A 13,738-nucleotide genomic window follows, 5' to 3' on the forward strand; every position below is an offset into this window, starting at 1 on the left:
GTTCTGTTTTAAGTAATAGTTGAAAATTCAAAATGGCTGACTGTGCCCTACAAAACCACACAATAGATCTTTCACAATAGTCGCGGTTAGTGAAATTTCACGTCATTTTTTACCTCCCCATTGTTTTTTCTTTAATTCAAAATGCTTTTGTTGTGCGATGTAGAAGTTTTTAAATAATATTTTTAAGTGCCTTTCAAGTAATTTATACTTAACTTGACAAAGTGAAAACAAAATAAAACTATAAAAATTTCGTGAGAAATTATCAACTATGTATATAAAACGGCTTGTAAAAGTGTATCTATAATTCTCGTTTAGGACCATAATATTAGTGCGTAACTAGGCCGAGTCGACGTGAGTTAGATCGTTTTAATTATTTAGTTAAACTAACAGATTATCTTAGTATACATAAATCCAGTGTCCTGATGTTTGTTCGCAGTGAACTCCTAAAATAATGAACTTAATTCAAATTGATTTTTATATCAATTTTTTTTATCGCTTCTGTTATTTAAATTAGATAAACTTTGTCTTTCACCGTACATCATTTGGAGAAATACTTTTAATAGTTATGACGATGCACAACCGAGTGCGCGATATTATGGTGAGGTCCGGCGGTGGGCAAACTGCTGAAATTGAACAATATTGGTCGAGACATTTTTCTAATTCAGGCATATAATAAATTTATTTTTGCTGCTTTAAAGCGTCCACGCGGACGTCGACGCGGGCGGCAGCTAGTATATAATCTAATATAGTGATCAATCGCGAAGGGGCGACGTCCGCATGAACCTGGACGTTGCCTGAAGGTGGTGCCTGCGTATTTGCAGGCAGGTGCTAGGAGAAGTACCGGATAACACTGTTCCCGGAACGCTGCTACAACGGCGCAGTTATACATCAGGTGGTATTAGACGTTAGAAACGCCACTTGGGGGTAACGATAAAAAAATGGTTGGTAACTGGCGGGGATTAACACCTGTTTTAAAGTTAGCCTCCTTGCTCGTCCTCTAATGTATGACATTTAGAAACCTTGTTTTGTTCTAAAAAATAATAATACACTTTGGATTAGCATTTTAAAGTCCGTCGCGACGCTGACCTACCAGAGCAACATAATACAACAGGATATAACATTGCATTAACGAATATTAGCTTATTATTTATAGCTTCATATTATTTAGTTTTCCTTGATCTGTGACGCGTGTTGCTCGTATTGTGCTAAGGGTTAATAACATAATACATCGAAATGCTGACATTTACTAGAGTGAACTGTAAAAGGATTTTGTGCGTGAGTGCTTAATATTAACTTATCTTAATAAATTAAAAGTTTTAATGAAAGAAAATATCAAATATTTTGGAGCACATAAATGAAAGCTTAAATTGTATTATTAACTTGTATTGCGTTAACTAGAAATAAGAACAAAATAGATTTTCCTAGGCCAAATCAATTCATGCCTTAGGCGATAGGATACACCAGTACAGACTATGTTAAACTAGTTTCTTCTATCGTCCTACGGACATGCAATCTGCCTCGACAAAAATCTGATTTTTGACGAGGTATTACTAGTACAGAATGGGCTAAACCAGTTTATTCTGTGGTGTGCTTATTCATAATAGGTTCAACTAGTTCAGCTTAGGCTGAAAAGGGTTTGTTCAAAGGCCGACAGGAGAAACTAGTATAACCTAGTCTGTACTGGTTTATATAGAATAATGCCTTAGCCTAATTTTGCCTGGTTTATTTATAATAATAACGCCTGAAAGATGAACCAAAAGTCTAGGAAAAACTTATTCTAAAATCGGGTTTTGCCGGTAACATTTATAACAAAATTGCGTAAATACTGAAGAATTATCAAAATTTTATACAATCGTAACAAAGTAAAAACTGTAAACAGTAAATCTATAAAAAAACGTAGCCGAAAAAGTAATTTATATCATTTTTGTTTATTTCTCAATTTGTATGTCCGTCAAAACGCAAAAACTACTGAAAGGTTTTAATTAAAATTTTGCATGAATATTAAGTAGTAGTCTAATATTTTAGCTGCTTTAAAACGTTCATGAAGTTCAACCAGGCTCCAAGGACCCTGAAGTTGAGGACCTAGTCCGTTTCTACTGAATGGTTTTCCCTTTGACAATTTGAGGAAATGCCACTATTTGTCATTATTATAAACGTAACTCAATTGAATACCATTGTTACGTTAAACGTCTAATGTTATCATTGTGTAATTCGGAATTTCGTATCTGTATGCTAAGTGCTTGCGTGGTTTAAATTCGACTTGGTGTAAACACAAAGTCTAGGTTGTGTCAACAAGACACGATATACCAAGATTTACGTTCGATGCACCATACGGACGGTTGGCTCAGTTGGTTAGAGCACGGACGGAACCCGAGTGGCGTGGGTTTGTCCATAAAGTGTATAATTCTACCCAGAAGTGGGGGATACGCAAATATAACAAATTGTTTGGTGTTTACACTTCAATACAAGAATACAATATGCGACAGAAATCCAATTTAGAGTGAACATTAAAATTGTAACCAATTATTGGAACTTTTTGACGAGCTCTATGGTTTTCCAGCACAAAGCGTGGCTCAATATTCAGCTCAGGGCTGTGGGTTCGATTTTCTGCAGAGTTCCGCATGATGTGTAAATTTTATACATGTAATTTGGGATTGGTTGCATTGCATGCATTTCGAAGTGTATATATACTATAATCGTAAGCAGGCCCTTTTTTTTCTTTTTATTGACTTGTACACAAATTATCTTGCCCCAAACTAGGTTTACTAAACTAAAAATACTAAAATAGCCTGTAGTATGGTTACAAGACAACGATATATTTAATACAATATACTTACTTAAACATAAATAAATACATATAAACATCCATGACTCGGAAACAAACATCCATATTCATCATATAAATGATTGCACCTCCTCCTCCTCACGTCGTGATCATCTCGACAGAGTACTTTGTTGCGTGTTATTTGCCGCCATCTGCCCCTGTCGGAAGAAGAGTGTAAAGCGTCGTGGACAGTGGTTTCAAGGGCAGTGCGAATCTGATTGGTCATCGCATGGGGCTTCTTCTCTTGGTCTTCTTCCTTCCACCTTCCCTGTTACCATCAGTCTCTCCAGGTTGTCTTCATCCCTTCTGGCGATGTGGCCGAAGTATTCTAGGACCCTACGCAAGCAGATGGTAGAGAGCCTAGTCACAATGCCCAGCCGTTTCAGGATCGACACATTGCACCTACCGGGATTCGAACCCCGGACCTCTAGCTTAGTAGTCAGGATCACTAACCATTCAGCTATATCGGTGGTCTAAACTCAGCTAAATTGGTCGTCTTTTCTGGCTTTTTGGCCCTGTCTGTATATTATATATAAAAAATTGCACATTTTACTTATGTTACCGAGATTATTTAAATTACTTTTTTATTTATTTTGTCTGTGCATTTGTGGATGCTTTTTTCAGAAACGACTAGCTAAATCTATTAAGATGCGATTTACTCTGATGTATAGTGGCAAGTTCATCTTAATATTGAGTGTCTCTTTGATTATAATCAGTTTCCATATACCAGGGGGAGGCTCTTTTGCACAGAATGCTGGCTAGATTATAACCCCCTTTGCATTGCTAATTCTCACTCTGTCTTCTTCTATTGACCTAAGTCAGAATGAGAAAAAACACTCCTTAGCGGCTGTTTTTAGTTAGCGGACCATTATGAATAAGGGGGTTAGTATACAGATTAACGGCGCCTATTTCTGCCGTGAGGCTGTAATGTGTATGCGTTACTGTGTTTTGAACTGATGGCCGCCGTAGCTAGTGAAATTATAGGGCAAATGAAACGGAGTCTCGTCCCTTATTTTTCATTAAAAAAAAAGTTCACAAATTAAACAATAAGGATATTTGATACGCGCCATTTTACGCGTCGCGTTCTTAGTCGTCGCGTAGATACTTTAAACATTTGTTAGCTGTAGTTAATAAATCTATGATCCGAAGTTAATTGTTATAATTTATTTTTGGACTATTGCGAAAACTCTAACCAAATTTTGATGAGTGTCAATATTTCAAATTAAACAATTAGAACCTATGAAATTGTCAATAATCCACACACTTATATATATTACTAGCTGACCCAGCAAACGTTGTATTGCCGATATTAAAATCGCGATACAAAAGTAACTATTGATCATAATGAAACAAATTTAAAAAAAAAATGCCAAAAAAATTTAAAAAAAAATCTCGTGTGGACCACCCTTAACATTTGTGGGGATGAAAAATACATGTTGTCCGATTCTCAGACCTACTCAATAAGCATTCAAAATTTCATGAGAATCGGTCAAGCCGTTTCGGAGGAGTTCAAAGTTTAACACCATGAGACGAGAATTTTATATATTAGATTTATAAAATTTTCACTATCACACATTACTTATTGCATGTGTTTAAATTTTATCATAATATACAAAACACTGCGAACAAGAATATTTTAGAAACTCGTTTTAATATGGAGAATCTGGTTATTGATCAAGATCGAAAGTAAAATGTTTGATGATACTGCAACTCGTCGACTTAATATTCTTACTTAATTCTGTTTCGGCTGTGTTTTTCTTTGTATGTGCGAGATAAGAGACTGCCTCTATGCTACCTTAGATAATCTATAAGTCTAGATAGTCTCAACCGATCTAGACATCCGATAAAAATAGGCCAGGTTTAATACTTTATTTTGCGTGACAAGCTACGTCTTACATTCGCGATTTGTATGACACTTTGTGTAAGTGTGCGTGAATTGCCCAAAAAAAAATTTTTTTTCTTATGGAATAGGTGGACAAACGAGCGTACGGGTCACCTGGTGTTAAGTGATCACCGCCGCCCACATTCTCTTGCAACACCAGAGGAATCACAAGAGCGTTGCCGGCCTTTAAGGAAGGTGTACGCGCTTTTTTTGAAGGTACCCATGTCGTATCGTCTACGCACAAGGAAGCTCATTCCACAGCTTCGTAGTACGAGGAAGAAAGCTCCTTGGAAACCGCACTGTGGAGGACCGCCACACATCCAGATGGTGGGGATGATATCCTAACTTGTGGCGTGTCGTGCGAAGGTGGAATGTTAACTCTAAACACATTTTTTTTCGACGTTTCTGCAGCTGTCATAGTCTTTCTAGACGTAAGTGATCTAAGGCATAAACGTATTAATTTTACATAGATTTGTTAATTAACGTAACTGTCGACCGGAAGGAAACCTGTTTATCTCTGATTAAGTAAAAATACATATTATTTTCAAATAGCTTACGTGTCTCCTTTACTAAGCTTTCTTAGAATTACTTTTTGAATTTCGTTATTGTTTCTATACTTATGCTCCATCTCGTGCCAGAGTTTGGCGAGTCAACATGTCCCGAGGATGAGGATGTGTAGAGGTGAAACACGTGTCGAATTGCTTAAAGTCAAATGTAGGCGGAATTAACACTTAAACAAACTTAAAATATTTGGATACTTATGGAGCTCCGAAAAGTAAAGCCTACTTCAATAAATTTTATTATTAAAAAACCTACAGATTATCCAGGCAGTCTGCCTGTGTAACAAATCCTAATAATTCTATTCAAAATAGGATTTAAAATCACTTATTGAACTTCAAAAATGATCACCCATTCGAACTAGTATGCAAGAAGAAACGCAAAATAAATTTATAATTAAATAGCCTGAGGGCCTTCGCTCCATTCCCAATCTGTGGTATCTTTAATAAAATCATTTAAGTTTTAGTAATCTTTACCAATAACATATCGATATATTATGAGATATTTATTATATTGAAGCCAAAAATGAAAGATTTGTTCGGTTTTTTGCTGAGTTTTTATAGTTTTATATGTATTTTGACATCCTAAATCATTTATACGTCTAGATAGACTATGACAGCTGTGAAAACGTCGAAAAATTACGCACAACATTCTTTGATTACTCGGTTACATAAAACCTATAATAATAAGTTTAGTTCGGTTGATATTTTCCACCTCAATAAACTCAAATTAAAAAATGAGATATTAAGAATATTAGTTGAAACATAATTTTATGATTTTATTAAGATAGTTCAATTCATGTTAGTTAGGTATCTTTTAATAGTTTAAATCCTGTGTTTTTATCACATTAAAACGAATACACAGACACACGCATACACACGCGCACATTTATATATAATTATTGTATACTGACTAGCACCTATCCGAATACATTCATGGTGTTTTACTGTGTGGATTGATTAAAATTCAGGCCTTTAAAATGATAATAATCCCCTTTTGGCTGTCAGATCATATTTATTTGTATTAATTAAATATTTTTAAGAGCTGTGGATTATGTATAAATAAATTTAAAAAAACATTGAGTTTAGAGTTAACCTCTATTTTGAGTTATGCACGCACACTAACACAAAGTGTCATACAAATCGCGAGTGTAAGACGTAGCTTGTCAAGCACACTAAACTAATATTCCTGGCCTGTTTTCATCGGTTGTCTAACAGCAAGAGACTATCTAGACGTATAAATTATCTAAGTTTGACATTTACTTTAAATAAAACGTATAAAAAGTCTAGGTTCAAGATCAGTGAGTCAAATGTAACATTATATTTTTGTTATATCGTATTTATGATAATATTCATTATATAAGCACGCTCTGTGTATAACTTTCTCCTTAAAATGTGTTCATCGTTAGATTGAATATTCACCGAAATTTTTATCACGAGTTAGTATTTGTTGTGTTGGATAGTAAGTAAACAAAAGTATTACGTTATTCAAAAGAATCGTTAAAAAACGTTCGTGTGGTAAAGGTTACTATAACATAACTGACTTTCTTAATCTTCTTAATCTTAATTACTTTATAAACATATTTTTACTCTCAGGTCTGAGGCTATCGTTTTGAAATGGTTGGTAGTTTTTGACTTTCAATAAGTGATGTCACATCCTATTTTGAATAAAAATATTTGAAAAATATTTGTGGAATCAGGCATAGGGTTCTCTTGTTTGAGGGTTTACACATCTGAGCCGTACAGTATGATGTGCTGGCGATTGTTTTATAATTTTTTAGTCAGATTATTTCTCGATTCATCACCGTTTCTTGCGATGAATCTTCTCATCAAAGAGTTTTCTTCTATGTACAACCAATCTATTGTACACCGATAGACTTACAAGTTGTCAATGTATGCGTTAGCTAATGGTTTTAAATTTAAAATACTATGAAGCCAATCTCAAACGTAGCTGTTGACTGTTTACGATCTGTCAATGAAAATCGGTTACAGTAACAATAGATTCGCTTACCTTTTCTATCTTGCTGTATTTGCGTTAGAGATGGTCTTCTATCTCGCACGCTCTGTTTTTCAATATGCTAGTATATTTTAAGTCAATGGGTACACCCCACTGACCTATACCACTGGACCGTCTGTTCCATATGTTTTACAGCAAATTTTTGTTTGCCTATTTGAAGCGCCACTCGCGATCGTCCTGAGAACTAATTTTGACGTGTAATACAAATGTGAAGGTACGTACAATACTCTGAAGTATTTTTGCATTTCTAATTAATTTATTGTGTTATTTATACTTTAAGAATCAAAATAATAAAGTATTTTGTAAATAGTCTCCCACAATCTATCGATGTTTGCTGAGGTTGTCATCACTAGTTTTAGTACCGCAGACTCTCCCTACAACGGCCAACAGCGCCAAAATGGCGAATATCAAACAGGCACAAAAGCACTTTGACAGCCACCAGTCCAGTGGTATATAGTAGAGGTCAGTAGTACACCCCTACCACTCACAATGAACGACATTCCTATCATAATACCTATGAGCAATTATTTACCACACACGATGCATGGGGCGGGCATATTATGGTACCTCTGCTATGCCATCAGTTGCTTCCTAGTGTGTTACGACGCAGTTTATGGTCAATTTAGCTGCTGCCTAGCCTGCTTATTTTTTTTAAATGTATAACATCGGTAAAGTAGAAATTATAGTAAATAAGTATATGTTAATCTTAACTACACCACTTTCTTAAGAATGCTATTGATTAAAATTAGCATCGTTCTTATCTCTTCAAAAAGCCTCTATCTTGTGTGTGGCGGTGAAATTGTATTAGAAATCCAAGCTTTCCATGTTTGCAGTTAATCGCAATCTCCTTGAGCTATAAAAGCATTTATATGGCTTTTACCTGCATAGGGCAACTTCATTACTGTCCTGTTTACATGTCACAGTGCATGGGTCAATGTACTGTTAAGCTTCAAATTCTACTTAAACAGATTACTAGGATTGACTTAATTTAAGTGCGAGATTCGTTTAAAGGCCTTTTAATATGTAATTTAACTTAATAGTTAATATAATAACTATGTAATCATAGTTATTATATCAGAACTAAATACTATTTTATATCACGTCTCATCTCTGTTCCGGTGCTAAAGAGGAGGCTGTATTTTGTTCTCATGGATTACTTCTTTTATATCCTTATTGAGATGGTCAGCATCATATTTGCATAATAACAATTAAAAACTTTGTATAGTTACAACATTTCCATTTTAGTGACATAAAAATACATACAGCGGTTGAAAATAATATTTTACTGGCTCTTTGTGAGTCAGAAATGATTAAAGTTATTTTGAAATCACTATCGAAGAATAATCTGATGAATTTAAGCTTATAAATCGTGTGGTATTTAGTATGACATCAAGCCAATTAGCCAATATGACGCTCTGGCCGACCTCAAGCTCGATGATCGAAACTAGTTTTAGCCTTATATAGTCCGAACTCGGAGTGGCTCAAGTATTTGAACTCGATACCAACATACTCTGCATACTGCTTGCCTCTTAACTAATTAAAATATGCTTTACTTAAATTAGTTACGACATACGTGTGTCAGTTTGAATAGCAGTGATTAAAATAAAATAATTTATAAGTATAATTTAGTTTACGCTGTGCCAAACGATAAAGTTTTAAAAGATTACATTTTAGGTCCACTATTTTTAATAACTTTAAAATTGCATTAGGCGCTAAGTAAATGTTTTGCAAGCAAAGCAAACCTTTGAAATCAAAGTTTCAGCAACTCGAAACATCCCGTTTCTTACGATTTTCAGACGTTACAACTTTATTGTAGGTTTTGGTTATAGACAGTAGGTTGTCTAGTCGCTACACTCTGTAACCGAAAGATTCAATTGAACTCGCATCAAATGGCAACAAAAAATTTAAATATCCGCTCCTTTGCACCAATTTTACCTGAACTTTGGCCGATCGTAAATGAACTCATAAATTGTAAAAGTAATTTCATTTCATTGCGATGCAAACCTCGCGCATGCAATGAAATTCTATATGTTAAACATTTTCTTCACAAATTTGTAAGGCACTTTTAAAGGATTAAAACGCGTGTAATTGTAACTTATTTACATTAGATTTTTGCCTAAAAGTTACATTTTTATTTTAGTTAACTACTTTTAGTACTTGAAACGTTGGGTTTTCAAGTCCCCCTGAAAATGAGATCTGGAAAAGTCTTGAAACGTCGGGTTAACATATAGTATTTAAATGTGTAACACTCGCGTTTTTCAAAGTTAATACCAAATTTATAAGGATTACTCAATAACACGTCTTTCCTGGAAGTTTTATGGAATTTCTTCACACAATTTTCGCGTTGACGATAGACGGATCGGGAAGGGCCTCCTTAAGTCGTGGCAATCATGCATCTTTTGACTTTCTGTGGGAAGTCATTTGATTGCGTAAATTTAAAAACGTTATCCCTAATTAGTACTTTAAAAAATAAATAAAATTCTCTACATTGTCTATACCAGGCTGCATTTCGTTTAGCAAGGTGGCAAGACCTTGGACTTCTTGCAACGAATTGTTAGTTCTAATTTCGATTACTATTTTATATTGTCAGTATTTCGCCATAGAAATAGAAGCTCTTGCGGACAACGACCAGTCGAGTTTTGGAGCCACACAGCAATACGAAAAATGAAATTGATCCAGACATATATTATATGCTGGACTTGTTTAGGTGGAACGGATAGTTTACTCGTCATATCAATCAATAATAAATCTAAGATCCCTGCACGTCACAATACCTTAATGTTTTCTAATTATATTGAGTTCATATTCCATCATTTTTGAAGTAATTTTAACCGCTTGAGGGATTGCGTCGGGTCTTTCGGAGTGCATTTACCCTGACTGCTCGACGGAATTTTTTCATCTTAAATTAAAAGATGTCGTTCTTATCTAACCATGTAAACTTGGCAGCGGGGGGCAGCTTATCCTTTCTCTTTTCATGAAAATAAGGGACGAGACGAGCAGGACGTTCAGCTGATGGTACTTGATACGCTCTGCCCATTACAATGCAGCGCCGATCAAGATTATTGAAAAATCCAAAAATTCTGAGCGGCTCTACAACTGCGCTCGTCACCTTGAGACATAAGATGTCAAGTCTCATTTGCCCAGTAATTTGACCGAAACACAGTAATGCTTACACATTACTGCTTCACGGCAGTAATAGGCGCCGCTGTTGTGGTGGTTGAACGCAACAAAAATAATGCTAGGAGAGTTTCTTGCGCCTCTTCTTCTCTCTCAGTGCGCCATTTGTTTCCGAAGCGGTAGTAGTATCTAGTATATTGGAAATGACATCAAAAATAATTGTAAACGAATCAATTTTCAAAATCAATCTAGCCGGCATCCGGTGCAAAGGAGCCTCCCACTGGTAACTATCCTAATAAGAATCCTAACAAAATACCTCAATTTGTCAAATTATATGTAATTGACCTTTATCATTTTGTAACGTACGATCATGAGGGTCCATGAACATCAAATTGGCTTTGCACAAGCATGATGGATGCGTCATAATAAATTCAGTGAATCATCCTTGTGCGAGGAAAACGATCCAGGAAGGAGGGTCGCAGAGACCATTTTGCAGGGAGGTAATCATTTATCGCGAAGTGACACGATGTTACTGGTAAAATTGATGCGAGTTCTTTGATATTTATTGAAACGGGTTAGAGGGTCGGTCTTTACGGTGATAAATTTTTAAGTTTTATAAATACCAACAAGACAATGTGTTACCGTTCACTATTACAAAACTGTGGTGGCGACATATATCTACGATCGTCCGTTGGTGGCTGATAAAAATAAATTTACAAAGATATAATATATTTCATCATCATATCATATCAGCCGTAAGACGTCCACTGCTTGACAAAGCCTCCCCCAAACATCTTCACGATGATCAGTTCTGCGCTGCCTTTTTTCCAACCGATTTTGGCGATCTTGACCATCGGTCCATCTTGTGGGGGCAACTACTAACACTGCGTCTTCCGGTACGTGGTCGTCATTCGAGGACTTTGCTGCCCGAAAGGCCATCTGTCCGTCTAAATATGTGCTCTACCCACTGCCACTCCAGATTCGCAATCACTTGGTCTATGTCAGTGACTTTGGTTCTCCTACGGATCTCATCATTTCTGATTCGATCTCGCAGGGAAACTCCGAGCATAGCCCTTTCCATTGCTCTCTGAGCGACTATGAGCTTTCTTATCAGGCCCATAGTTACCGACCACGTCTGTGTACTGTAAGTCATCACTGGTAGCATATACTGGTCGACATAAAATCTATATTTAAAACGACCTAAATAAGTAGTGAATTTTTTCCATGTTCAGCAAAAAAAATATAACATTTAGTAGGTACTTACTTATATTCTGCGTTTAGTAATCATTGTTTTTTATTTTCATACTAAGTTATAACTTAATAAATTATATTTATTTGCGATCTTTCATTCCGTGACCGCTATATGGAAAAATCTTTTCAAGTCTCTTTTTCTTTTTAACAGATATTGCGTCTTTTACGATACGACCATATCGTAAGGCAATTACTGCTTCACGGCAAATTAAGCAGGAATTTCTACTCAATTAACGAAGTGTAATAATTAAATATAAGCTAAAAAAACAACACTATATTTAAATATTAATTTAATGTTATGGTAAATAAATTAAGATTTAGTCATTTTTCTGTACTCCGAATCGATTTAAACTTAAACAATGCCAAACACAACAAGTTTTCTCCTCGCGTTATTAGTTAGATAATACTTAATAGATATTTATATCACACACATAATGTTTGTGATTTGAATTTAATAGGACATAAAAGAACAGCAAAATATTTATTATTCATTCAGTAATGACGTCATTCCGCGAACGAATTGTTTTCTTGTTGCTAATTCTCAGAGAAAGTGTCGCCTCACTCGTATAATAATACTTATGTTGAATATTATCTATACATCAAAATGTCAACAATGCCAATTGTTTTCTTCGTCTTCTTAATATTCTTGTTTCCATGTTTGTTTACAATTTGTCATTCAATTATTGTTAAAGTCTAAATTGCAAGCTTTTGAAGTCGTTCTTCTTGTGAATGACTTCAAAAGAGAATGAAGGTGTGTTTGGGAAAAGTTGATGATAGTGATTTTTTACCACGATTTTGTGGCACCGTGGTGTTTGTCGATAATTTTTTCTCTAGTATAGTATGAAGTGATAGGGTATGATGATATCTGAATAACTCTCCCGCAACACCAGAGGAATCACAGGAGCGTTGCCGGCGTGCAAGGAAGGTGTGCGCGCTTTTTTTTAATGTACCCATGTCGTATCGTCCTGGAAACACCGCACAAAGAAGCTCATTTAACAGCTTTGTGGTATGTGGAAGAAAGTTCCTTGAAACCCGCACTGTGGAGGAACGCCACACATCTAGATATTATCTTTGTTTAGCTAAAATGCCAAAGCGGTATAACTTTCGTGCATACATAAAAACACACCTTTGTATGGGAACGAAATGGGATCATATCCCGCTGCCCCGTTACCATGATTCTTATCGCGGAATATGCTCAACAACAATACAAGTATACCGCTGTTTTTAGGGTACGGATACTTGTAGGGATATTTCATATTACCTACTGCTCCGGACGAATACTGCACGTAAATATTTAATGCCATCAAAAACATTCATTCCACCTTCGCACGACACGCCACAAGTTACGATGTCGTTGCAAGAGAGTGTGGGCGGCGGTGATCACTTAACACCAGGTGACCCGTACGCTCGTTTGTCCTCCTATTCCGTAAAAAAAACATAACTTGTAAAAGAAAACCAAGTCGCAAGTCAATTCGTCGACCGTGAACTCGGTCAACTTGTTTGGTCCCTACTTAAGGGTCCTTCTGTTATTACTCGTACATAACTAGTTAACCTAACAACATCTTAAAGTGACCATGTCAATATTAAACATATTTTTATGTTTTTAATAAATAGATTATCTTGGCCATAACATGAAAACACAGTTTATCTTACAAGTAGGTCTAATCTTACATCTAATATACTAGAATGCCGCAGTCGCTTGTCGTTCCGCTTCGCTGCGGCGTATATTTGAGCGAAGCGAGGTTAACTAAGTATGTGTACAAAAACAAAACAAAATTAATAAACAAAAACAATAAAAGGAATCTCTCTTTTAAACACGAGGAATTAGCGCCTTATTTGGTCACATGAGAAACTTGTGCTGATTTGCAAATTCAATAACTAAGAACCTGGCAGTCGAATCACTCTGGATTTTTGCCTGAACACATCTGGCCATACTTAACATTTTGAGCAATATCAACATTATAAGAAAATCAGGCAAACGCGAGACATTTTGTATCTAACATTGCACATTAGAATAATCTGTAATTCATGTTTGTTTTTAATTATAATAATTGAATCAATTCGAAATTAAAATTCGGTCTCAACAATAA

At 35.5% G+C, this 13,738-nt stretch overlaps 1 protein-coding gene across 7 annotated transcripts in view; it reads left to right on the forward strand.

The window, feature by feature from the left end:
• The window catches only part of LOC126971831 (guanine nucleotide exchange factor DBS-like), a 186,873-nt gene that overhangs the window by 125,520 nt on the left and 47,615 nt on the right, over window positions 1-13,738 (forward strand). Inside the window, exon 1 of one of the 7 annotated variants that reach the window (XM_050818275.1) lies at window positions 1,173-1,275. The exons of the other annotated variants lie outside the window; for them this stretch is intronic. Within the exon in view, the coding sequence (XP_050674232.1) occupies window positions 1,234-1,275 (42 nt within the window). The 5' untranslated portion in view covers window positions 1,173-1,233. Of the gene's footprint in view, window positions 1-1,172; window positions 1,276-13,738 lie in introns of those variants that run through there. 7 annotated transcript variants of the gene reach the window in all.

This window comes from Leptidea sinapis, chromosome 24 (genome assembly GCF_905404315.1).
Source record: "Leptidea sinapis chromosome 24, ilLepSina1.1, whole genome shotgun sequence".
Taxonomy (NCBI): Eukaryota; Metazoa; Arthropoda; class Insecta; order Lepidoptera; family Pieridae; genus Leptidea; species Leptidea sinapis.